This window comes from Pelodiscus sinensis, unplaced genomic scaffold (assembly GCF_049634645.1).
Source record: "Pelodiscus sinensis isolate JC-2024 unplaced genomic scaffold, ASM4963464v1 ctg119, whole genome shotgun sequence".
Lineage (NCBI taxonomy): Eukaryota > Metazoa > Chordata > Testudines > Trionychidae > Pelodiscus > Pelodiscus sinensis.
Window position 1 is genome coordinate 141852 of NW_027466012.1, and position 21480 is coordinate 163331.

At 67.8% G+C, this 21480-nt stretch overlaps 1 protein-coding gene across 4 annotated transcripts in view; it reads left to right on the top strand.

Annotated features, from left to right (window-relative positions):
- The window catches only part of LOC142825942 (microtubule-actin cross-linking factor 1, isoforms 6/7-like), a 186953-nt gene that overhangs the window by 112499 nt on the left and 52974 nt on the right, over positions 1-21480 (top strand). For all 4 annotated transcript variants that reach the window (XM_075918189.1, XM_075918188.1, XM_075918187.1 and 1 more), the window contains 3 exons: positions 875-1034; positions 4632-4829; positions 5203-5328. In XM_075918189.1, the coding sequence (XP_075774304.1) occupies positions 875-1034; positions 4632-4829; positions 5203-5328 (484 nt within the window). The remainder of the gene's footprint in view (positions 1-874; positions 1035-4631; positions 4830-5202; positions 5329-21480) is intronic.

The window sequence follows — 21480 nt, forward strand, 5'->3', positions numbered from 1 at the left end:
CAGCCAAGACTGCCTCGCTCCCAGGCCCTGCCCCCAGCCAGGTGGCATCTCCACCCCCCTCCCTTAGTCTCTCCCCCTGGGAAGAGCCTTGTTCCCTGCCCAGGCTGGGCCGAGGGGGCTGGGCCAATGCACACGTGGGGGAGTCCGTGGGAATCCACATCACAGCGCAAGGGGTGTGACGTAGTGGGGGTACCTTGCTGGTTGCTAGGCTTGGGCTGTGGGTGACCCCCACTGGCAGCACCACAGCCCAGCCGAGTAGCTGATGGGACAGGGAGGTAACCTGTTCGACCAGTTACCCCCCAGGGAGAGGAAGGTGGGATGCCGCCCCTGGCTGCGGGGCAGGGCTGGAAGGGACGGTCTGGAGGTTGCTGTCTGGGAAGCAGGGGAGGAGGAGCTAGGGAGGGGGCTGGGATTGTAGGGCCCAGCCACCCCCCATCTCAAGGGGGACACTGAGGCCTCCTAGCCCCAGTTCCTGTAACCAGATTCCATCTGTGCTGGGCTGTATCCTGGAGAAGCAATAAACTACTTCCATTCTACTGGCTGGGGGAGTCTGTCCGTGCCATTTCGAGGTGCAGGAGACGGGGGACCCCAACGTGTCGTCACAGGGGGACCCCGGGTTACAGAGCAGACAGCCCCCCACTGTCACACTGGGTCCTGTGGTGAGGGCAGGGGCTGGACCTGATGATCTCACGAGGTCCCTTCCAGTTCTAGGAGTCTATAAACAGCATCAGTGAATCATCAGCTCCCAGTAGACAGGTCGCTTGGCCCCCTTTGCACAAGACTTTACACTAGCATAGGACAGCGGTTACAACAGTGTCTCGTATGTTCACACCAGTAGCCCAGCCCCCTACCCACGGTGCCTGTTTCCTTCCAGGCAGCACATGCTGGAGGAGAGCCTGCTGTTCTCAGGCAAGTTCACGGACGCGCTGCAGGCCCTGCTGGACTGGCTGTACCGGGCTGAGCCGCAGCTGGGTGAGGAGGTGCCGGTTGGAGGGGACCGTGACCTAGTCAGTGACCTCCTGGACAAGCACAAGGTCCGTATTCCCCTGGAGCTACGCCCGATTCTGCCAGCCACATTCTCCCCCTCTCCAGTGTGTACAGTCACCCCAGGGTGTCACGGGTGCGAGGAGTCTCTGGGTCCTGCACCCCCGTCCGCAGCCAGGCGGGACTCTCAGGCGGCAGGTAGAAGAGAAGGGTTATTGGCTCCCAGGGGCACAGCGTAGCTCAGACTTGTTGTTAACTCAGGGACCAGAAAGCAGCCAGTGCCCTACGACCTGGGGAGAAGGGCCCCTGGGCCCTGTTCCCCCTCCCTGCATCCTGAGCCAGTGGAGACTAGCTCTGGCTCTCAGCCCTGCAGGCAGCCCGGCCTCCCTTTGTCCAGCTTCCCAGGCAAAAGCCAGCATCTCCCCCTGGGCTCAGGTTACGAGGCAGCCTGAGCCATGGGGCGCATGCCTTCCCTGCAGTGCCCAGGGAAACTGAGGCACGCACACAGCGTGACCACAGAGCAGCCTAGGACTGTGGGAGTCACACGCAACCATCATTCTGACCCCTGCTTCGTCACACACAACACGTCATTCCGACCCCCGCTTTGTCACACACAGCCGTCATTCCGACCCCCGCTTCGTCACACACAACCATCATTCCGACCCCCGCTTTGTCACACACAGCCGTCATTCCGACCCCCGCTTCGTCACACACAGCCGTCATTCCGACCCCCGCTTCATCACACACAACCATCATTCCGACCCCCGCTTTGTCACACAGAGCCATCATTCCGACCCCCGCTTCGTCACACACAGCCATCATTCCGACCCCCGCTTCGTCACACACAGCCGTCATTCCGACCCCTAGTTCGTCACACACAGCCGTCATTCCGACCCCCTCTTCGTCACACACAACCCGTCATTCCGACCCCCGCTTCGTCACACACAGCCGTCATTCCGACCGCCGCTTCGTCACACACAACCCATCATTCCGACCCCAGCTTTGTCACACACAGCCGTCATTCCGACCCCCGCTTCTTCACACACAACCCGTCATTCCGACCCCCGCTTTGTCACACACAACCATCATTCCGACCCCCGCTTCGTCACACACAGCCGTCATTCTGACCCCTAGTTCGTCACACACAGCCGTCATTCCGACCCCCTCTTCGTCACACACAACCCGTCATTCCGACCCCCGCTTCGTCACACACAGCCGTCATTCCGACCCCCGCTTCGTCACACACAGCCGTCATTCCGACCTCCGCTTCGTCACACACAGCCGTCATTCCGACCCCCGCTTCGTCACACACAGCCGTCATTCCGACCCCTAGTTTGTCACACACAGCTGTCATTCCGACCCCCGCTTCGTCACACACAGCCGTCATTCCGACCCCCGCTTCGTCACACACAGCCGTCATTCCGACCGCCGCTTCGTCACACACAGCCGTCATTCCGACCCCCGCTTTGTCACACACAGCTGTCATTCCGACCGCCGCTTCGTCACACACAACCCATCATTCCGACCCCAGCTTCGTCACACACAGCCGTCATTCCGACCCCCGCTTCTTCACACACAGCCGTCATTCCGACCCCCGCTTCTTCACACACAACCCGTCATTCCGACCCCCGCTTTGTCACACACAACCATCATTCCGACCCCCGCTTCGTCACACACAGCCGTCATTCCGACCCCTAGTTCGTCACACACAGCCGTCATTCCGACCCCCTCTTCGTCACACAAAACCCGTCATTCCGACCCCCGCTTCGTCACACACAGCCGTCATTCCGACCTCCGCTTCGTCACACACAGCCGTCATTCCGACCCCCGCTTCGTCACACACAGCCGTCATTCCGACCCCTAGTTCGTCACACACAGCTGTCATTCCGACCCCCGCTTCTTCACACACAACCCATCATTCTGACCCCCGCTTCGTCACACACAGCCGTCATTCCGACCCCCGCTTCGTCACACACAGCCATCATTCCGACCCCCGCTTCGTCACACACAGCCGTCATTCCGACCCCCGCTTCGTCACACACAGCCGTCATTCCGACCTCTAGTTTGTCACACACAGCCGTCATTCCGACCCCCGCTTCGTCACACACAGCCGTCATTCCGACCCCCGCTTCTTCACACACAACCCGTCATTCCGATCCCCGCTTTGTCACACACAGCTGTCATTCCGACCCCCGCTTCGTCACACACAGCTGTGGTTGCGATCCCCGCTTCTTCACACACAGCCATCATTCCGACCCCCGCTTCTTCACACACAACCTGTCATTCCGACCCCCGCTTCGTCACACGCAGCCGTCATTCCGACCCCTAGTTCGTCACACACAGCCGTCATTCCGACCCCCGCGTCATCACACACAACCCGTCATTCCGATCCCCGCTTTGTCACACACAGCCATCATTCCGACCCCTAGTTCGTCACACACAGCCGTCATTCCGACCCCCGCTTCTTCACACACAACCCGTCATTCCGACCCCCGCTTCTTCACACACAACCCGTCATTCCAACCCCCGCTTCGTCACACACAGCCGTCATTCCGACCCCTGCTTTGTCACACACAGCCGTCATTCCGACCCCCGCTTCTTCACACACAGCCGTCATTCCGACCCCCGCTTCTTCACACACAACCCGTCATTCCAACCCCCGCTTCGTCACACACAGCCGTCATTCCGACCCCCGCTTTGTCACACACAGCCGTCATTCCGACCCCCGCTTCGTCACACACAACCGTCATTCCGACCCCCGCTTTGTCACACACAGTCATCATTCCGACCCCCGCTTCGTCACACACAGCCGTCATTCCGACCCCCGCTTCGTCACACACAGCCGTCATTCCAACCCCTAGTTCGTCACACACAGCCGTCATTCCGACCCCCGCTTCTTCACACACAACCCGTCATTCCGACCCCCGCTTTGTCACACACAGCCGTCATTCCGACCCCCGCTTCTTCACACACAACCCGTCATTCCGACCCCCGCTTCGTCACACACAGCCGTCATTCCGACCCCCGCTTTGTCACACACAGCCGTCATTCTGACCCCCGCTTCTTCACACACAACCCGTCATTCCGACCCCCGCTTCGTCACACACAACCCGTCATTCCGACCCCCGCTTTGTCACACACAGCCGTCATTCCGACCCCCGCTTTGTCACACACAGCCGTCATTCCGACCCCCGCTTCGTCACACACAGCCGTCATTCCGACCCCCGCTTTGTCACACACAACCCGTCATTCCGACCCCCGCTTTGTCACACACAGCCGTCATTCCGACCCCCGCTTCGTCACACACAGCCGTCATTCCGACCCCCGCTTTGTCACACACAGCCGTCATTCCGACCCCCGCTTCGTCACACACAGCTGTCATTCCGACCCCCGCTTTGTCACACAGGGCCGCGTGGCTGATGCCCGCTGGGGCGGGAGTATCTCACCCAGACGTGCTGCTGCTCTGGCTCCCTGGCACCTGCCCTTGCTTTGTCTCTCACCAGCAGCTGGGCCCCTGCTGGGCAGAGCACCAGGGTAGGGAGACCCCGCCCAGTGCCAAGCCAGGGCCCAGGGCAGGCAGGGTCTCCCTGCAGTTGCTCCCCACCCCCGGCGGATCCCGCCCTGGCCTCACCCCTCTCCCACCGCAGGGCTTCCAGAAGGAGCTGGGCAAGCGAGCCAGCTGCATTAAGATGCTGAGGCGCTCGGTGCGGGACCTGACGCGGGGCAGCAGCAGCCTGGATGCCCAGTGGCTGCAGAAGCAAATGCAGGAGCTGAGCAGCCGCTGGGACCTAATCTGCAAACTCTCCGTCACCAAGCAGGCCCGGCTGGAGGCGTCCTTGCAGCAGGTGAGAGCAGGGAGGGAGGGAGGGCAGACGCTGGGGCCACGGGGCGCAGACTAGTGGGGGGCAGGCTCCCCGCTCTGCCATTGGCTCACCCTCGCTTGCTCACATTTCCAGGGCTAGCACAGGGGGTGGGGTTCCAGGGGGTGAGGGCTCCAGCTGGGGGAGTGGGCAGTGGGGTGTGGCACGAGATGGGGGTTGGGAAGGAGGGGGATCAGGGCAGGGCTTGGGGGAGCCCCCTTGGCTGCCCCGAGCTGAGGAGCTGAGGGGCACGTGGCTGGAATGGCCCAGCCAGCTTTGCTGAGCGGTGCTGCCAGGCTCCGGCTCTGAGCTGAGCTCGACCCTCATCCGCTCTCTGCCCACCCGGTCTCCTGTGCAGGCCGAGGAGTTCCACAGCCTGGTGCGTGCACTGCTGGAGCACCTGGCCGAGTCGGAGACAACCCTCAGGCGCTGCGTCTACCCCGACGAGGAGGCGGCCATGAGTGAATGGCAGAGCCAGCTGCAAGTGAGTGTCCCCTTTGGCCGGGAGCCCCTTCAGCCCGGCTCAATAGCCCCCTCAGCCCGGCTTCATAGCCCTTCAGCCCGGCTCAATAGCCCCCTCAGCCCAGCTTAATAGCCCCTTCAGCCCGGCTCAATACCCCTTCAGCCCACTTCAATAGCCCCTCATCCTGGAGCGCATTCAGCGCAGCTCAATAGCCCCTCAACCTAGAGCGCCTTCAGAGCAGCTCAATAGCCCCTCAGCTTGGAGCCCCTTCAGCCCAGCTCAATAGCCCCTCAACCTAGAGCGCCTTCAGAGCAGCTCAATAGCCCCTCAGCTTGGAGCCCCTTCAGCCCAGCTCAATAGCCCCTCAACCTGGAGCGCCTTCAGCGCAGCTCAATAGCCCCTCAGCCTGGAGCTCCTCAGCCTGGCTCAAGAGCTCATTCAGCGTGGCTCAATAGCCCCTCAGCCTGGAGCTCCTCAGCCCGGCTCAATAGCCCCTCAGCCTGGAGCCCCTCAGCCCGGCTCAATAGCCCCTCAGCTTGGATCCCCTTCAGCCCGGCTCAATAGCCCTTCAGCCCAGCTCAATAGCCCCTAATCCTGCAGCCCCTTCAGCGTGGCTCAATATCCCCTCAGCCTGGAGCCCCTTCAATCCTGCTCAATAGCCCCTCAGTATGGAGCCCCGTCAGCCTGGCTCAATAGCCCCTCAGCCTGGAGCCCCTTCAGCGCGGCTCAATAGCCCCTCAGCCTGGAGCCCCTCAGCCCGGCACAATAGCCCCATCAGCACAGCTAAATAGCCCCTCAGCCTGGAGCCCCTTCAGCGCGGCTCAATAGCACCTCAGCCTGGAGCCCCTCAGCCCGGCTCAATAGCCCCTCAGCCTGGAGCCCCTTCAGCCAGGCTCAATAGCCTCTCAGCTTGGAGCCCTGTCAGCCCGGCTCAATAGCCCTTCAGCCCAGCTCAATAGCCCCTCAGCTTGGAGCCCTGTCAGCCCGGCTCAATAGCCCTTCAGCCCAGCTCAATAGACCCTCAGCTTGGAGCCCCGTCAGCCCGGCTTAATAGCCCTTCAGCCCAGCTCAATAGCCCCTTCAGTGCGGCTCAATAGCCCCTCAGCCTGGAACCCCTTCAGCGCGGCTCAATAGCCCCTCAGCCTGGAGCCCCTCAGCCCCGCATGGCAGCTATTCACTCGGAGCCCCATCAACCTGGCTCAGTGTCCCCTCAGACTAGAATCCTAGAACACTAGGACTGGAAGGGACCTCGAGAGTCATCGAGTCCAGTCCCCTGCCCTGCCCTCACAGCAGGACCCAGCGCCATCTAGACCATCCCTGCCAGGTGTCTGTCCAACCTGCTCTTCAATATCTCCAGAGATGGAGACTCCACAACCTCCCTGGGCAACTTATTCCAGTGTTTCACCAGCCTGATAGGCAGGACGTTTTTCCTAATGTCCAACCTGAACCTCCCTTGCTGTAATTTAAGCCCATTGCTTCTTGTCCTGTCCTCGGAGGCCAAGGAGAACAATTTTTCTCCCTCCTCCTTGTGACACCCTTTGGGGATGTCTCCAGTAGCCCCCTAGTTCGAACCAGAGAGGCTAATGTCGGCATTCGAAGTTGCAAGTGAAGCAAGGGATTTAAATATCCCGGGCTTCATTTGCATGTTCCCGTCCGGGCGACATTTTAAAATCCCCTTAGTCCAAAATAACTGTCCGCAGCTACACGCAGCCGTCAGACGTCAACTCCAACTAAGTCCTTAGCGCGAGTTAACTCGTGGAGTGGGGTGCAACTGTTAACTCGCGCTAAGGACTTAGTTGGAGTTGACGTCTGACGGCTGCGTGTAGCTGCGGACAGTTATTTTGGACTAAGGGGATTTTAAAATGTCGCCCGGACGGGAACATGCAAATGAAGCCCGGGATATTTAAATCCCTTGCTTCACTTGCAACTTCGAATGCCGACATTAGCCTCTCTGGTTCGAACTAGGGGGCTACTGGAGACATCCCCTTTTAGATACCTGAAAACTGCTCCCATGTCCCCGCTCAATATTCTTCTTTCTAAACTAAACAAGGCCGATTCCCTCAGCCTCCCCTCCTAGCTCCTGCTTTCTAAAACTTTCATCATTCTTGTTGCTCTTCTCTGGACCTTCTCCAATTTCTTCACATCTTTCTGTCCCCTTGGCCTGGAGCCCCCCAGCCCGGCTCCCCATCCCCTTGGCCTGGAGCCCCCCAGCCCGGCTCTGCGTCCCCTTGGCCTGGAGCCCCCCAGCCCAGCTCCCCATCCCCTTGGCCTGGAGCCCCCCAGCCCAGCTCCCCATCCCCTTGGCCTGGAGCCCCCCAGCCCGGCTCTGTGTCCCCTTGGCCTGGAGCCCCTCAGCCCGGCTCCCCATCCCCTTGGCCTGGAGCCCCCCAGCCCGGCTCTGTGTCCCCTTGGCCTGGAGCCCCCCAGCCCAGCTCCCCATCCCCTTGGCCTGGAGCCCCCCAGCCCGGCTCCCCATCCCCTTGGCCTGGAGCCCCCCAGCCCGGCTCTGTGTCCCCTTGGCCTGGAGCCCCCCAGCCCAGCTCCCCATCCCCTTGGCCTGGAGCCCCCCAGCCCGGCTCTGTGTCCCCTTGGCCTGGAGCCCCCCAGCCTGGCTCTGCGTCCCCTTGGCCTGGAGCCCCCCAGCCTGGCTCTGCGTCCCCTTGGCCTGGAGCCCCCCAGCCCGGCTCCCCATCCCCTTGGCCTGGAGCCCCCCAGCCCGGCTCTGTGTCCCCTTGGCCTGGAGCCCCCCAGCCCAGCTCCCCGTCCCTTTGGCCTAGAGCCCCCCCCAGCCCAGGCCCATGTCCCCTTGGCCTGGAGCCCCCCAGCCCAGCTCCCCATCCCCTTGGCCTGGAGCCCCCCAGCCCGGCTCCCCATCCCCTTGGCCTGCAGCCCCCCAGCCCGGCTCCCCATCCCCTTGGCCTGGAGCCCCCCAGCCCGGCTCCCCATCCCCTTGGCCTGGAGCCCCCCAGCCCAGCTCCCCATCCCCTTGGCCTGGAGCCCCCCAGCCCAGCTCCCCGTCCCCTTGGCCTGGAGCCCCCCAGCCCGGCTCCCCATCCCCTTGGCCTGGAGCCCCCCAGCCCGGCTCCCCATCCCCTTGGCCTGGAGCCCCCCAGCCCAGCTCCCCATCCCCTTGGCCTGGAGTCCCCCAGCCCAGCTCTGTGTCCCCTTGGCCTGGAGTCCCCCCAGCCCGGCTCCCCATCCCCTTGGCCTGGAGCCCCCCAGCCCGGCTCCCCATCCCCTTGGCCTGGAGTCCCCCCAGCCCGGCTCCCCATCCCCTTGGCCTGGAGTCCCCCCAGCCCGGCTCCCCATCCCCTTGGCATGAAGCCCCCTCAGCCCAGCTCCGCGTCCCCTTGGCCTGGAGCCCCCCAGCCCGGCTCTGCGTCCCCTTGGCCTGGAGCCCCCCAGCCCGGCTCCCCGTCCCCTTGGCCTGGAGCCCCCCAGCCCAGCTCCCCATCCCCTTGGCCTGGAGCCCCCCAGCCCGGCTCCCCATCCCCTTGGCCTGGAGTCCCCCAGCCCGGCTCTGTGTCCCCTTGGCCTGGAGCCCCCCAGCCCAGCTCCCCATCCCCTTGGCCTGGAGCCCCCCAGCCCAGCTCCCCGTCCCCTTGGCCTGGAGCCCCCCAGCCCGGCTCTGCGTCCCCTTGGCCTGGAGTCCCCCAGCCCGGCTCCCCATCCCCTTGGCCTGGAGCCCCCCAGCCCGGCTCTGCGTCCCCTTGGCCTGGAGTCCCCCCAGGCCGGCTCTGTGTCCCCTTGGCCTGGAGCCCCCCAGCCCGGCTCCCCATCCCCTTGGCCTGGAGCCCCCCAGCCCGGCTCCCCGTCCCCTTGGCCTGGAGCCCCCCAGCCCGGCTCTGTGTCCCCTTGGCCTGGAGTCCCCCCAGCCCAGCTCTGTGTCCCCTTGGCCTGGAGCCCCCCAGCCCGGCTCTGTGTCCCCTTGACCTGGAGTCCCCTCAGCCCAGCTCTGCGTCCCCTTGGCCTGGAGTCCCCCAGCCCGGCTCCCCATCCCCTTGGCCTGGAGCCCCCCAGCCCGGCTCCCCATCCCCTTGGCCTGGAGCCCCCCAGCCCAGCTCCCCATCCCCTTGGCCTGGAGCCCCCCAGCCCAGCTCCCCGTCCCCTTGGCCTGGAGCCCCCCAGCCCGGCTCCCCATCCCCTTGGCCTGGAGCCCCCCAGCCCGGCTCCCCATCCCCTTGGCCTGGAGCCCCCCAGCCCAGCTCCCCATCCCCTTGGCCTGGAGTCCCCCAGCCCAGCTCTGTGTCCCCTTGGCCTGGAGTCCCCCCAGCCCGGCTCCCCATCCCCTTGGCCTGGAGCCCCCCAGCCCGGCTCCCCATCCCCTTGGCCTGGAGCCCCCCAGCCCAGCTCCCCATCCCCTTGGCCTGGAGCCCCCCAGCCCAGCTCCCCGTCCCCTTGGCCTGGAGCCCCCCAGCCCGGCTCCCCATCCCCTTGGCCTGGAGCCCCCCAGCCCGGCTCCCCATCCCCTTGGCCTGGAGCCCCCCAGCCCAGCTCCCCATCCCCTTGGCCTGGAGTCCCCCAGCCCAGCTCTGTGTCCCCTTGGCCTGGAGTCCCCCCAGCCCGGCTCCCCATCCCCTTGGCCTGGAGCCCCCCAGCCCGGCTCCCCATCCCCTTGGCCTGGAGTCCCCCCAGCCCGGCTCCCCATCCCCTTGGCCTGGAGTCCCCCCAGCCCGGCTCCCCATCCCCTTGGCATGAAGCCCCCTCAGCCCAGCTCCGCGTCCCCTTGGCCTGGAGCCCCCCAGCCCGGCTCTGCGTCCCCTTGGCCTGGAGCCCCCCAGCCCGGCTCCCCGTCCCCTTGGCCTGGAGCCCCCCAGCCCAGCTCCCCATCCCCTTGGCCTGGAGCCCCCCAGCCCGGCTCCCCATCCCCTTGGCCTGGAGTCCCCCAGCCCGGCTCTGTGTCCCCTTGGCCTGGAGCCCCCCAGCCCAGCTCCCCATCCCCTTGGCCTGGAGCCCCCCAGCCCAGCTCCCCGTCCCCTTGGCCTGGAGCCCCCCAGCCCGGCTCTGCGTCCCCTTGGCCTGGAGTCCCCCAGCCCGGCTCCCCATCCCCTTGGCCTGGAGCCCCCCAGCCCGGCTCTGCGTCCCCTTGGCCTGGAGTCCCCCCAGGCCGGCTCTGTGTCCCCTTGGCCTGGAGCCCCCCAGCCCGGCTCCCCATCCCCTTGGCCTGGAGCCCCCCAGCCCGGCTCCCCATCCCCTTGGCCTGGAGTCCCCCAGCCCGGCTCTGTGTCCCCTTGGCCTGGAGCCCCCCAGCCCAGCTCCCCATCCCCTTGGCCTGGAGCCCCCCAGCCCAGCTCCCCGTCCCCTTGGCCTGGAGCCCCCCAGCCCGGCTCTGCGTCCCCTTGGCCTGGAGTCCCCCAGCCCGGCTCCCCATCCCCTTGGCCTGGAGCCCCCCAGCCCGGCTCTGCGTCCCCTTGGCCTGGAGTCCCCCCAGGCCGGCTCTGTGTCCCCTTGGCCTGGAGCCCCCCAGCCCGGCTCCCCGTCCCCTTGGCCTGGAGCCCCCCAGCCCGGCTCTGTGTCCCCTTGGCCTGGAGTCCCCCCAGCCCAGCTCTGTGTCCCCTTGGCCTGGAGCCCCCCAGCCCGGCTCTGTGTCCCCTTGACCTGGAGTCCCCCCAGCCCAGCTCTGTGTCCCCTTGGCCTGGAGTCCCCCCAGCCCAGCTCTGCGTCCCCTTGGCCTGGAGTCCCCCAGCCCGGCTCCCCATCCCCTTGGCCTGGAGTCCCCCAGCCCGGCTCCCCATCCCCTTGGCCTGGAGTCCCCCCAGCCCAGCTCTGTGTCCCCTTGGCCTGGAGCCCCCCAGCCCGGCTCCCCATCCCCTTGGCCTGGAGTCCCCCAGCCCGGCTCTGTGTCCCCTTGGCCTGGAGTCCCCCCAGCCCAGCTCTGTGTCCCCTTGGCCTGGAGTCCCCCCAGCCCGGCTCTGTGTCCCCTTGGCCTGGAGCCCCCCAGCCCGGCTCCCCGTCCCCTTGACCTGGAGTCCCCCAGCCCGGCTCTGTGTCCCCTTGGCCTGGAGCCCCCCAGCCCGGCTCTGTGTCCCCTTGGCCTGGAGCCCCCCAGCCCGGCTCCCCGTCCCCTTGACCTGGAGTCCCCCAGCCCGGCTCTGTGTCCCCTTGGCCTGGAGTCCCCCCAGCCCGGCTCTGTGTCCCCTTGGCCTGGAGCCCCCCAGCCCGGCTCCCCGTCCCCTTGGCCTGGAGTCCCCCCAGCCCAGCTCTGTGTCCCCTTGGCCTGGAGCCCCCCAGCCCGGCTCCCCGTCCCCTTGGCCTGGAGTCCCCCCAGCCCGGCTCTGTGTCCCCTTGGCCTGGAGCCCCCCAGCCCGGCTCCCCGTCCCCTTGGCCTGGAGTCCCCCCAGCCCGGCTCTGTGTCCCCTTGGCCTGGAGCCCCCCAGCCCGGCTCCCCGTCCCCTTGACCTGGAGTCCCCCCAGCCCGGCTCTGTGTCCCCTTGGCCTGGAGCCCCCCAGCCCGGCTCCCCGTCCCCTTGGCCTGGAGCCCCCCAGCCCAGCTCCCCATCCCCTTGGCCTGGAGCCCCCCAGCCCAGCTCCGCGTCCCCTTGGCCTGGAGCCCCCCCAGCCCGGCTCCCCGTCCCCTTGGCCTGGAGTCCCCCCCAGCCCGGCTCTGTGTCCCCTTGGCCTGGAGTCCCCCCAGCCCAGCTCTGTGTCCCCTTGGCCTGGAGTCCCCCCAGCCCAGCTCTGTGTCCCCTTGACCTGGAGTCCCCCCAGCCCAGCTCTGTGTCCCCTTAGCCTGGAGTCCCCCCAGCCCGGCTCTGTGTCCCCTTGACCTGGAGTCCCCCCAGCCCAGCTCTGTGTCCCCTTGGCCTGGAGTCCCCCCAGCCCAGCTCTGCGTCCCCTTGACCTGGAGTCCCCCCAGCCCGGCTCTGTGTCCCCTTGACCTGGAGTCCCCCCAGCCCAGCTCTGTGTCCCCTTGACCTGGAGTCCCCCCAGCCCGGCTCTGTGTCCCCTTGACCTGGAGTCCCCCCAGCCCGGCTCTGTGTCCCCTTGACCTGGAGTCCCCCCAGCCCGGCTCTGTGTCCCCTTGACCTGGAGTCCCCCCAGCCCAGCTCTGTGTCCCCTTGGCCTGGAGTCCCCCCAGCCCAGCTCTGTGTCCCCTTGACCTGGAGTCCCCCCAGCCCAGCTCTGTGTCCCCTTGACCTGGAGTCCCCCCAGCCCGGCTCTGTGTCCCCTTGACCTGGAGTCCCCCCAGCCCAGCTCTGTGTCCCCTTGGCCTGGAGTCCCCCCAGCCCAGCTCTGTGTCCCCTTGGCCTGGAGTCCCCCCAACCCAGCTCTGTGTCCCCTTGGCCTGGAGTCCCCCCAGCCCAGCTCTGTGTCCCCTTAGCCTGGAGTCCCCCCAACCCAGCTCTGTGTCCCCTTAGCCTGGAGCCCCCCAGCCCAGCTCTGTGTCCCCTTGGCCTGGAGCCCCCCAGCCCGGCTCTGTGTCCCCTTGGCCTGGAGCCCCCCAGCCCGGCTCTGTGTCCCCTTGGCCTGGAGCCCCCCCAGCCCAGCTCTGTGTCCCCTTGGCCTGGAGTCCCCCCAGCCCAGCTCTGTGTCCCCTTGGCCTGGAGTCCCCCCAGCCCAGCTCTGTGTCCCCTTGGCCTGGAGTCCCCCCAGCCCAGCTCTGTGTCCCCTTGACCTGGAGTCCCCCCAACCCAGCTCTGTGTCCCCTTGACCTGGAGTCCCCCCAGCCCAGCTCTGTGTCCCCTTGACCTGGAGTCCCCCCAGCCCGGCTCTGTGTCCCCTTGACCTGGAGTCCCCCCAGCCCAGCTCTGTGTCCCCTTGGCCTGGAGCCCCCCAGCCCAGCTCTGTGTCCCCTTGGCCTGGAGCCCCCCAGCCCAGCTCTGTGTCCCCTTGGCCTGGAGTCCCCCCAGCCCGGCTCTGTGTCCCCTTGGCCTGGAGTCCCCCCAGCCCAGCTCTGTGTCCCCTTGACCTGGAGCTCCCTCCAGCCCGGCTCTGTGTCCCCTTGACCTGGAGTCCCCCCAGCCCAGCTCTGTGTCCCCTTGGCCTGGAGTCCCCCCAGCCCGGCTCTGTGTCCCCTTGGCCTGGAGTCCCCCCAGCCCAGCTCTGTGTCCCCTTGACCTGGAGTCCCCCCAGCCCGGCTCTGTGTCCCCTTGACCTGGAGCCCCCCAGCCTGGCTCTGTGTCCCCTTGACCTGGAGTCCCCCCAGCCCAGCTCTGTGTCCCCTTGACCTGGAGTCCCCCCAGCCCGGCTCTGTGTCCCCTTGACCTGGAGTCCCCCCAGCCCGGCTCTGTGTCCCCTTGACCTGGAGTCCCCCCAGCCCAGCTCTGTGTCCCCTTGGCCTGGAGCCCCCCAGCCCAGCTCTGTGTCCCCTTGGCCTGGAGCCCCCCAGCCCAGCTCTGTGTCCCCTTGGCCTGGAGTCCCCCCAGCCCGGCTCTGTGTCCCCTTGGCCTGGAGTCCCCCCAGCCCAGCTCTGTGTCCCCTTGACCTGGAGCTCCCTCCAGCCCGGCTCTGTGTCCCCTTGACCTGGAGTCCCCCCAGCCCAGCTCTGTGTCCCCTTGGCCTGGAGTCCCCCCAGCCCGGCTCTGTGTCCCCTTGGCCTGGAGTCCCCCCAGCCCAGCTCTGTGTCCCCTTGACCTGGAGTCCCCCCAGCCCGGCTCTGTGTCCCCTTGACCTGGAGCCCCCCAGCCTGGCTCTGTGTCCCCTTGACCTGGAGCCCCCCAGCCCGGCTCTGTGTCCCCTTGACCTGGAGTCCCCCCAGCCCAGCTCTGTGTCCCCTTGACCTGGAGTCCCCCCAGCCCGGCTCTGTGTCCCCTTGACCTGGAGTCCCCCCAGCCCGGCTCTGTGTCCCCTTGACCTGGAGTCCCCCCAGCCCAGCTCTGTGTCCCCTTGACCGGGAGCCCCCCAGCCTGGCTCTGTGTCCCCTTGGCCTGGAGCCCCCCAGCCCGGCTCTGTGTCCCCTTGACCTGGAGCCCCCCAGCCTGGCTCTGTGTCCCCTTGTCCTGGAGCCCCCCAGCCCGGCTCTGTGTCCCCTTGACCTGGAGTCCCCCCAGCCCAGCTCTGTGTCCCCTTGACCTGGAGTCCCCCCAGCCCAGCTCTGTGTCCCCTTGACCTGGAGTCCCCCCAGCCCGGCTCTGTGTCCCCTTGACCTGGAGCCCCCCAGCCTGGCTCTGTGTCCCCTTGACCTGGAGCCCCCCAGCCCGGCTCTGTGTCCCCTTGACCTGGAGCCCCCCCAACCCAGCTCTGTGTCCCCTTAGCCTGGAGTCCCCCCAGCCCGGCTCTGTGTCCCCTTAGCCTGGAGTCCCCCCAGCCCAGCTCTGTGTCCCCTTAGCCTGGAGTCCCCCCAGCCCAGCTCTGTGTCCCCTTGGCCTGGAGTCCCCCCAGCCCAGCTCTGTGTCCCCTTGGCCTGGAGTCCCCCCAACCCAGCTCTGTGTCCCCTTGGCCTGGAGTCCCCCCAGCCCAGCTCTGTGTCCCCTTAGCCTGGAGTCCCCCCAACCCAGCTCTGTGTCCCCTTAGCCTGGAGCCCCCCAGCCCAGCTCTGTGTCCCCTTGGCCTGGAGCCCCCCAGCCCGGCTCTGTGTCCCCTTGGCCTGGAGCCCCCCAGCCCGGCTCTGTGTCCCCTTGGCCTGGAGCCCCCCCAGCCCAGCTCTGTGTCCCCTTGGCCTGGAGTCCCCCCAGCCCAGCTCTGTGTCCCCTTGGCCTGGAGTCCCCCCAGCCCAGCTCTGTGTCCCCTTGGCCTGGAGTCCCCCCAGCCCAGCTCTGTGTCCCCTTGACCTGGAGTCCCCCCAACCCAGCTCTGTGTCCCCTTGACCTGGAGTCCCCCCAGCCCAGCTCTGTGTCCCCTTGACCTGGAGTCCCCCCAGCCCGGCTCTGTGTCCCCTTGACCTGGAGTCCCCCCAGCCCAGCTCTGTGTCCCCTTGGCCTGGAGCCCCCCAGCCCAGCTCTGTGTCCCCTTGGCCTGGAGCCCCCCAGCCCAGCTCTGTGTCCCCTTGGCCTGGAGTCCCCCCAGCCCGGCTCTGTGTCCCCTTGGCCTGGAGTCCCCCCAGCCCAGCTCTGTGTCCCCTTGACCTGGAGCTCCCTCCAGCCCGGCTCTGTGTCCCCTTGACCTGGAGTCCCCCCAGCCCAGCTCTGTGTCCCCTTGGCCTGGAGTCCCCCCAGCCCGGCTCTGTGTCCCCTTGGCCTGGAGTCCCCCCAGCCCAGCTCTGTGTCCCCTTGACCTGGAGTCCCCCCAGCCCGGCTCTGTGTCCCCTTGACCTGGAGCCCCCCAGCCTGGCTCTGTGTCCCCTTGACCTGGAGTCCCCCCAGCCCAGCTCTGTGTCCCCTTGACCTGGAGTCCCCCCAGCCCGGCTCTGTGTCCCCTTGACCTGGAGTCCCCCCAGCCCGGCTCTGTGTCCCCTTGACCTGGAGTCCCCCCAGCCCAGCTCTGTGTCCCCTTGGCCTGGAGCCCCCCAGCCCGGCTCTGTGTCCCCTTGACCTGGAGTCCCCCCAGCCCAGCTCTGTGTCCCCTTGACCTGGAGTCCCCCCAGCCCAGCTCTGTGTCCCCTTGACCTGGAGTCCCCCCAGCCCGGCTCTGTGTCCCCTTGACCTGGAGCCCCCCAGCCTGGCTCTGTGTCCCCTTGACCTGGAGCCCCCCAGCCCGGCTCTGTGTCCCCTTGACCTGGAGCCCCCCCAACCCAGCTCTGTGTCCCCTTAGCCTGGAGTCCCCCCAGCCCGGCTCTGTGTCCCCTTAGCCTGGAGTCCCCCCAGCCCAGCTCTGTGTCCCCTTAGCCTGGAGTCCCCCCAGCCCAGCTCTGTGTCCCCTTAGCCTGGAGTCCCCCCAGCCCAGCTCTGTGTCCCCTTGACCTGGAGTCCCCCCAGCCCAGCTCGTGTCCCCTTGACCTGGAGTCCCCCCAGCCCAGCTCTGTGTCCCCTTGGCCTGGAGTCCCCCCAGCCCAGCTCTGTGTCCCCTTGACCTGGAGTCCCCCCAGCCCAGCTCTGTGTCCCCTTGACCTGGAGCTCCCTCCAGCCCAGCTCTGTGTCCCCTTAGCCTGGAGTCCCCCCAGCCCAGCTCTGTGTCCCCTTGACCTGGAGTCCCCCCAGCCCAGCTCTGTGTCCCCTTGACCTGGAGTCCCCCCAGCCCGGCTCTGTGTCCCCTTGACCTGGAGTCCCCCCAGCCCAGCTCTGTGTCCCCTTGGCCTGGAGTCCCCCCAGCCCAGCTCTGTGTCCCCTTGGCCTGGAGTCCCCCCAACCCAGCTCTGTGTCCCCTTGGCCTGGAGTCCCCCCAGCCCAGCTCTGTGTCCCCTTAGCCTGGAGTCCCCCCAAGCCCAGCTCTGTGTCCCCTTAGCCTGGAGCCCCCCAGCCCAGCTCTGTGTCCCCTTGGCCTGGAGCCCCCCAGCCCGGCTCTGTGTCCCCTTGGCCTGGAGCCCCCCAGCCCGGCTCTGTGTCCCCTTGGCCTGGAGCCCCCCCAGCCCGGCTCTGTGTCCCCTTGGCCTGGAGTCCCCCCAGCCCAGCTCTGTGTCCCCTTGGCCTGGAGTCCCCCCAGCCCAGCTCTGTGTCCCCTTGGCCTGGAGTCCCCCCAGCCCAGCTCTGTGTCCCCTTGACCTGGAGTCCCCCCAACCCAGCTCTGTGTCCCCTTGACCTGGAGTCCCCCCAGCCCAGCTCTGTGTCCCCTTGACCTGGAGTCCCCCCAGCCCGGCTCTGTGTCCCCTTGACCTGGAGTCCCCCCAGCCCAGCTCTGTGTCCCCCTTGGCCTGGAGCCCCCCAGCCCAGCTCTGTGTCCCCTTGGCCTGGAGCCCCCCAGCCCAGCTCTGTGTCCCCTTGGCCTGGAGTCCCCCCAGCCCGGCTCTGTGTCCCCTTGGCCTGGAGTCCCCCCAGCCCAGCTCTGTGTCCCCTTGACCTGGAGCTCCCTCCAGCCCGGCTCTGTGTCCCCTTGACCTGGAGTCCCCCCAGCCCAGCTCTGTGTCCCCTTGGCCTGGAGTCCCCCCAGCCCGGCTCTGTGTCCCCTTGGCCTGGAGTCCCCCCAGCCCAGCTCTGTGTCCCCTTGACCTGGAGTCCCCCCAGCCCGGCTCTGTGTCCCCTTGACCTGGAGCCCCCCAGCCTGGCTCTGTGTCCCCTTGACCTGGAGTCCCCCCAGCCCAGCTCTGTGTCCCCTTGACCTGGAGTCCCCCCAGCCCGGCTCTGTGTCCCCTTGACCTGGAGTCCCCCAGCCCGGCTCTGTGTCCCCTTGACCTGGAGTCCCCCCAGCCCAGCTCTGTGTCCCCTTGGCCTGGAGCCCCCCAGCCCAGCTCTGTGTCCCCTTGGCCTGGAGCCCCCCAGCCCAGCTCTGTGTCCCCTTGGCCTGGAGTCCCCCCAGCCCGGCTCTGTGTCCCCTTGGCCTGGAGTCCCCCCAGCCCAGCTCTGTGTCCCCTTGACCTGGAGCTCCCTCCAGCCCGGCTCTGTGTCCCCTTGACCTGGAGTCCCCCCAGCCCAGCTCTGTGTCCCCTTGGCCTGGAGTCCCCCCAGCCCGGCTCTGTGTCCCCTTGGCCTGGAGTCCCCCCAGCCCAGCTCTGTGTCCCCTTGACCTGGAGTCCCCCCAGCCCGGCTCTGTGTCCCCTTGACCTGGAGCCCCCCAGCCTGGCTCTGTGTCCCCTTGACCTGGAGCCCCCCAGCCCGGCTCTGTGTCCCCTTGACCTGGAGTCCCCCCAGCCCAGCTCTGTGTCCCCTTGACCTGGAGTCCCCCCAGCCCGGCTCTGTGTCCCCTTGACCTGGAGTCCCCCCAGCCCGGCTCTGTGTCCCCTTGACCTGGAGTCCCCCCAGCCCAGCTCTGTGTCCCCTTGACCGGGAGCCCCCCAGCCTGGCTCTGTGTCCCCTTGGCCTGGAGCCCCCCAGCCCGGCTCTGTGTCCCCTTGACCTGGAGCCCCCCAGCCTGGCTCTGTGTCCCCTTGTCCTGGAGCCCCCCAGCCCGGCTCTGTGTCCCCTTGACCTGGAGTCCCCCCAGCCCAGCTCTGTGTCCCCTTGACCTGGAGTCCCCCCAGCCCAGCTCTGTGTCCCCTTGACCTGGAGTCCCCCCAGCCCGGCTCTGTGTCCCCTTGACCTGGAGCCCCCCAGCCTGGCTCTGTGTCCCCTTGACCTGGAGCCCCCCAGCCCGGCTCTGTGTCCCCTTGACCTGGAGCCCCCCCAACCCAGCTCTGTGTCCCCTTAGCCTGGAGTCCCCCCAGCCCGGCTCTGTGTCCCCTTAGCCTGGAGTCCCCCCAGCCCAGCTCTGTGTCCCCTTAGCCTGGAGTCCCCCCAGCCCAGCTCTGTGTCCCCTTGGCCTGGAGTCCCCCCAGCCCAGCTCTGTGTCCCCTTGGCCTGGAGTCCCCCCAACCCAGCTCTGTGTCCCCTTGGCCTGGAGTCCCCCCAGCCCAGCTCTGTGTCCCCTTAGCCTGGAGTCCCCCCAACCCAGCTCTGTGTCCCCTTAGCCTGGAGCCCCCCAGCCCAGCTCTGTGTCCCCTTGGCCTGGAGCCCCCCAGCCCGGCTCTGTGTCCCCTTGGCCTGGAGCCCCCCAGCCCGGCTCTGTGTCCCCTTGGCCTGGAGCCCCCCCAGCCCAGCTCTGTGTCCCCTTGGCCTGGAGTCCCCCCAGCCCAGCTCTGTGTCCCCTTGGCCTGGAGTCCCCCCAGCCCAGCTCTGTGTCCCCTTGGCCTGGAGTCCCCCCAGCCCAGCTCTGTGTCCCCTTGACCTGGAGTCCCCCCAACCCAGCTCTGTGTCCCCTTGACCTGGAGTCCCCCCAGCCCAGCTCTGTGTCCCCTTGACCTGGAGTCCCCCCAGCCCGGCTCTGTGTCCCCTTGACCTGGAGTCCCCCCAGCCCAGCTCTGTGTCCCCTTGGCCTGGAGCCCCCCAGCCCAGCTCTGTGTCCCCTTGGCCTGGAGCCCCCCAGCCCAGCTCTGTGTCCCCTTGGCCTGGAGTCCCCCCAGCCCGGCTCTGTGTCCCCTTGGCCTGGAGTCCCCCCAGCCCAGCTCTGTGTCCCCTTGACCTGGAGCTCCCTCCAGCCCGGCTCTGTGTCCCCTTGACCTGGAGTCCCCCCAGCCCAGCTCTGTGTCCCCTTGGCCTGGAGTCCCCCCAGCCCGGCTCTGTGTCCCCTTGGCCTGGAGTCCCCCCAGCCCAGCTCTGTGTCCCCTTGACCTGGAGTCCCCCCAGCCCGGCTCTGTGTCCCCTTGACCTGGAGCCCCCCAGCCTGGCTCTGTGTCCCCTTGACCTGGAGTCCCCCCAGCCCAGCTCTGTGTCCCCTTGACCTGGAGTCCCCCCAGCCCGGCTCTGTGTCCCCTTGACCTGGAGTCCCCCCAGCCCGGCTCTGTGTCCCCTTGACCTGGAGTCCCCCCAGCCCAGCTCTGTGTCCCCTTGGCCTGGAGCCCCCCAGCCCAGCTCTGTGTCCCCTTGGCCTGGAGCCCCCCAGCCCAGCTCTGTGTCCCCTTGGCCTGGAGTCCCCCCAGCCCGGCTCTGTGTCCCCTTGGCCTGGAGTCCCCCCAGCCCAGCTCTGTGTCCCCTTGACCTGGAGCTCCCTCCAGCCCGGCTCTGTGTCCCCTTGACCTGGAGTCCCCCCAGCCCAGCTCTGTGTCCCCTTGGCCTGGAGTCCCCCCAGCCCGGCTCTGTGTCCCCTTGGCCTGGAGTCCCCCCAGCCCAGCTCTGTGTCCCCTTGACCTGGAGTCCCCCCAGCCCGGCTCTGTGTCCCCTTGACCTGGAGCCCCCCAGCCCGGCTCTGTGTCCCCTTGACCTGGAGCCCCCCAGCCCGGCTCTGTGTCCCCTTGACCTGGAGTCCCCCCAGCCCAGCTCTGTGTCCCCTTGACCTGGAGTCCCCCCAGCCCGGCTCTGTGTCCCCTTGACCTGGAGTCCCCCCAGCCCGGCTCTGTGTCCCCTTGACCTGGAGTCCCCCCAGCCCAGCTCTGTGTCCCCTTGACCTGGAGCCCCCCAGCCTGGCTCTGTGTCCCCTTGGCCTGGAGCCCCCCAGCCCGGCTCTGTGTCCCCTTGACCTGGAGCCCCCCAGCCTGGCTCTGTGTCCCCTTGTCCTGGAGCCCCCCAGCCCGGCTCTGTGTCCCCTTGACCTGGAGTCCCCCCAGCCCAGCTCTGTGTCCCCTTGACCTGGAGTCCCCCCAGCCCAGCTCTGTGTCCCCTTGACCTGGAGTCCCCCCAGCCCGGCTCTGTGTCCCCTTGACCTGGAGCCCCCCAGCCTGGCTCTGTGTCCCCTTGACCTGGAGCCCCCCAGCCCGGCTCTGTGTCCCCTTGACCTGGAGCCCCCCCAACCCAGCTCTGTGTCCCCTTAGCCTGGAGTCCCCCCAGCCCGGCTCTGTGTCCCCTTAGCCTGGAGTCCCCCCAGCCCAGCTCTGTGTCCCCTTAGCCTGGAGTCCCCCCAGCCCAGCTCTGTGTCCCCTTAGCCTGGAGTCCCCCCAGCCCAGCTCTGTGTCCCCTTGACCTGGAGTCCCCCCAGCCCAGCTCTGTGTCCCCTTGACCTGGAGTCCCCCCAGCCCAGCTCTGTGTCCCCTTGGCCTGGAGTCCCCCCAGCCCAGCTCTGTGTCCCCTTGACCTGGAGTCCCCCCAGCCCAGCTCTGTGTCCCCTTGACCTGGAGCTCCCTCCAGCCCAGCTCTGTGTCCCCTTAGCCTGGAGTCCCCCCAGCCCGGCTCTGTGTCCCCTTGACCTGGAGTCCCCCCAGCCCAGCTCTGTGTCCCCTTAGCCTGGAGTCCCCCCAGCCCAGCTCTGTGTCCCCTTGACCTGGAGTCCCCCCAGCCCAGCTCTGTGTCCCCTTGGCCTGGAGTCCCCCCAGCCCAGCTCTGTGTCCCCTTAGCCTGGAGTCCCCCCAGCCCAGCTCTGTGTCCCCTTGACCTGGAGTCCCCCCAGCCCAGCTCTGTGTCCCCTTAGCCTGGAGTCCCCCCAGCCCAGCTCTGTGTCCCCTTGACCTGGAGCCCCCCAGCCCAGCTCTGTGTCCCCTTGGCCTGGAGTCCCCCCAACCCAGCTCTGTGTCCCCTTGGCCTGGAGTCCCCCCAGCCCAGCTCTGTGTCCCCTTGGCCTGGAGTCCCCCCAGCCCAGCTCTGTGTCCCCTTGGCCTGGAGTCCCCCCAGCCCGGCTCTGTGTCCCCTTGACCTGGAGTCCCCCCAGCCCAGCTCTGTGTCCCCTTGACCTGGAGTCCCCCCAGCCCGGCTCTGTGTCCCCTTGACCTGGAGTCCCCCCAGCCCAGCTCTGTGTCCCCTTGACCTGGAGTCCCCCCAGCCCGGCTCTGTGTCCCCTTAGCCTGGAGTCCCCCCAGCCCAG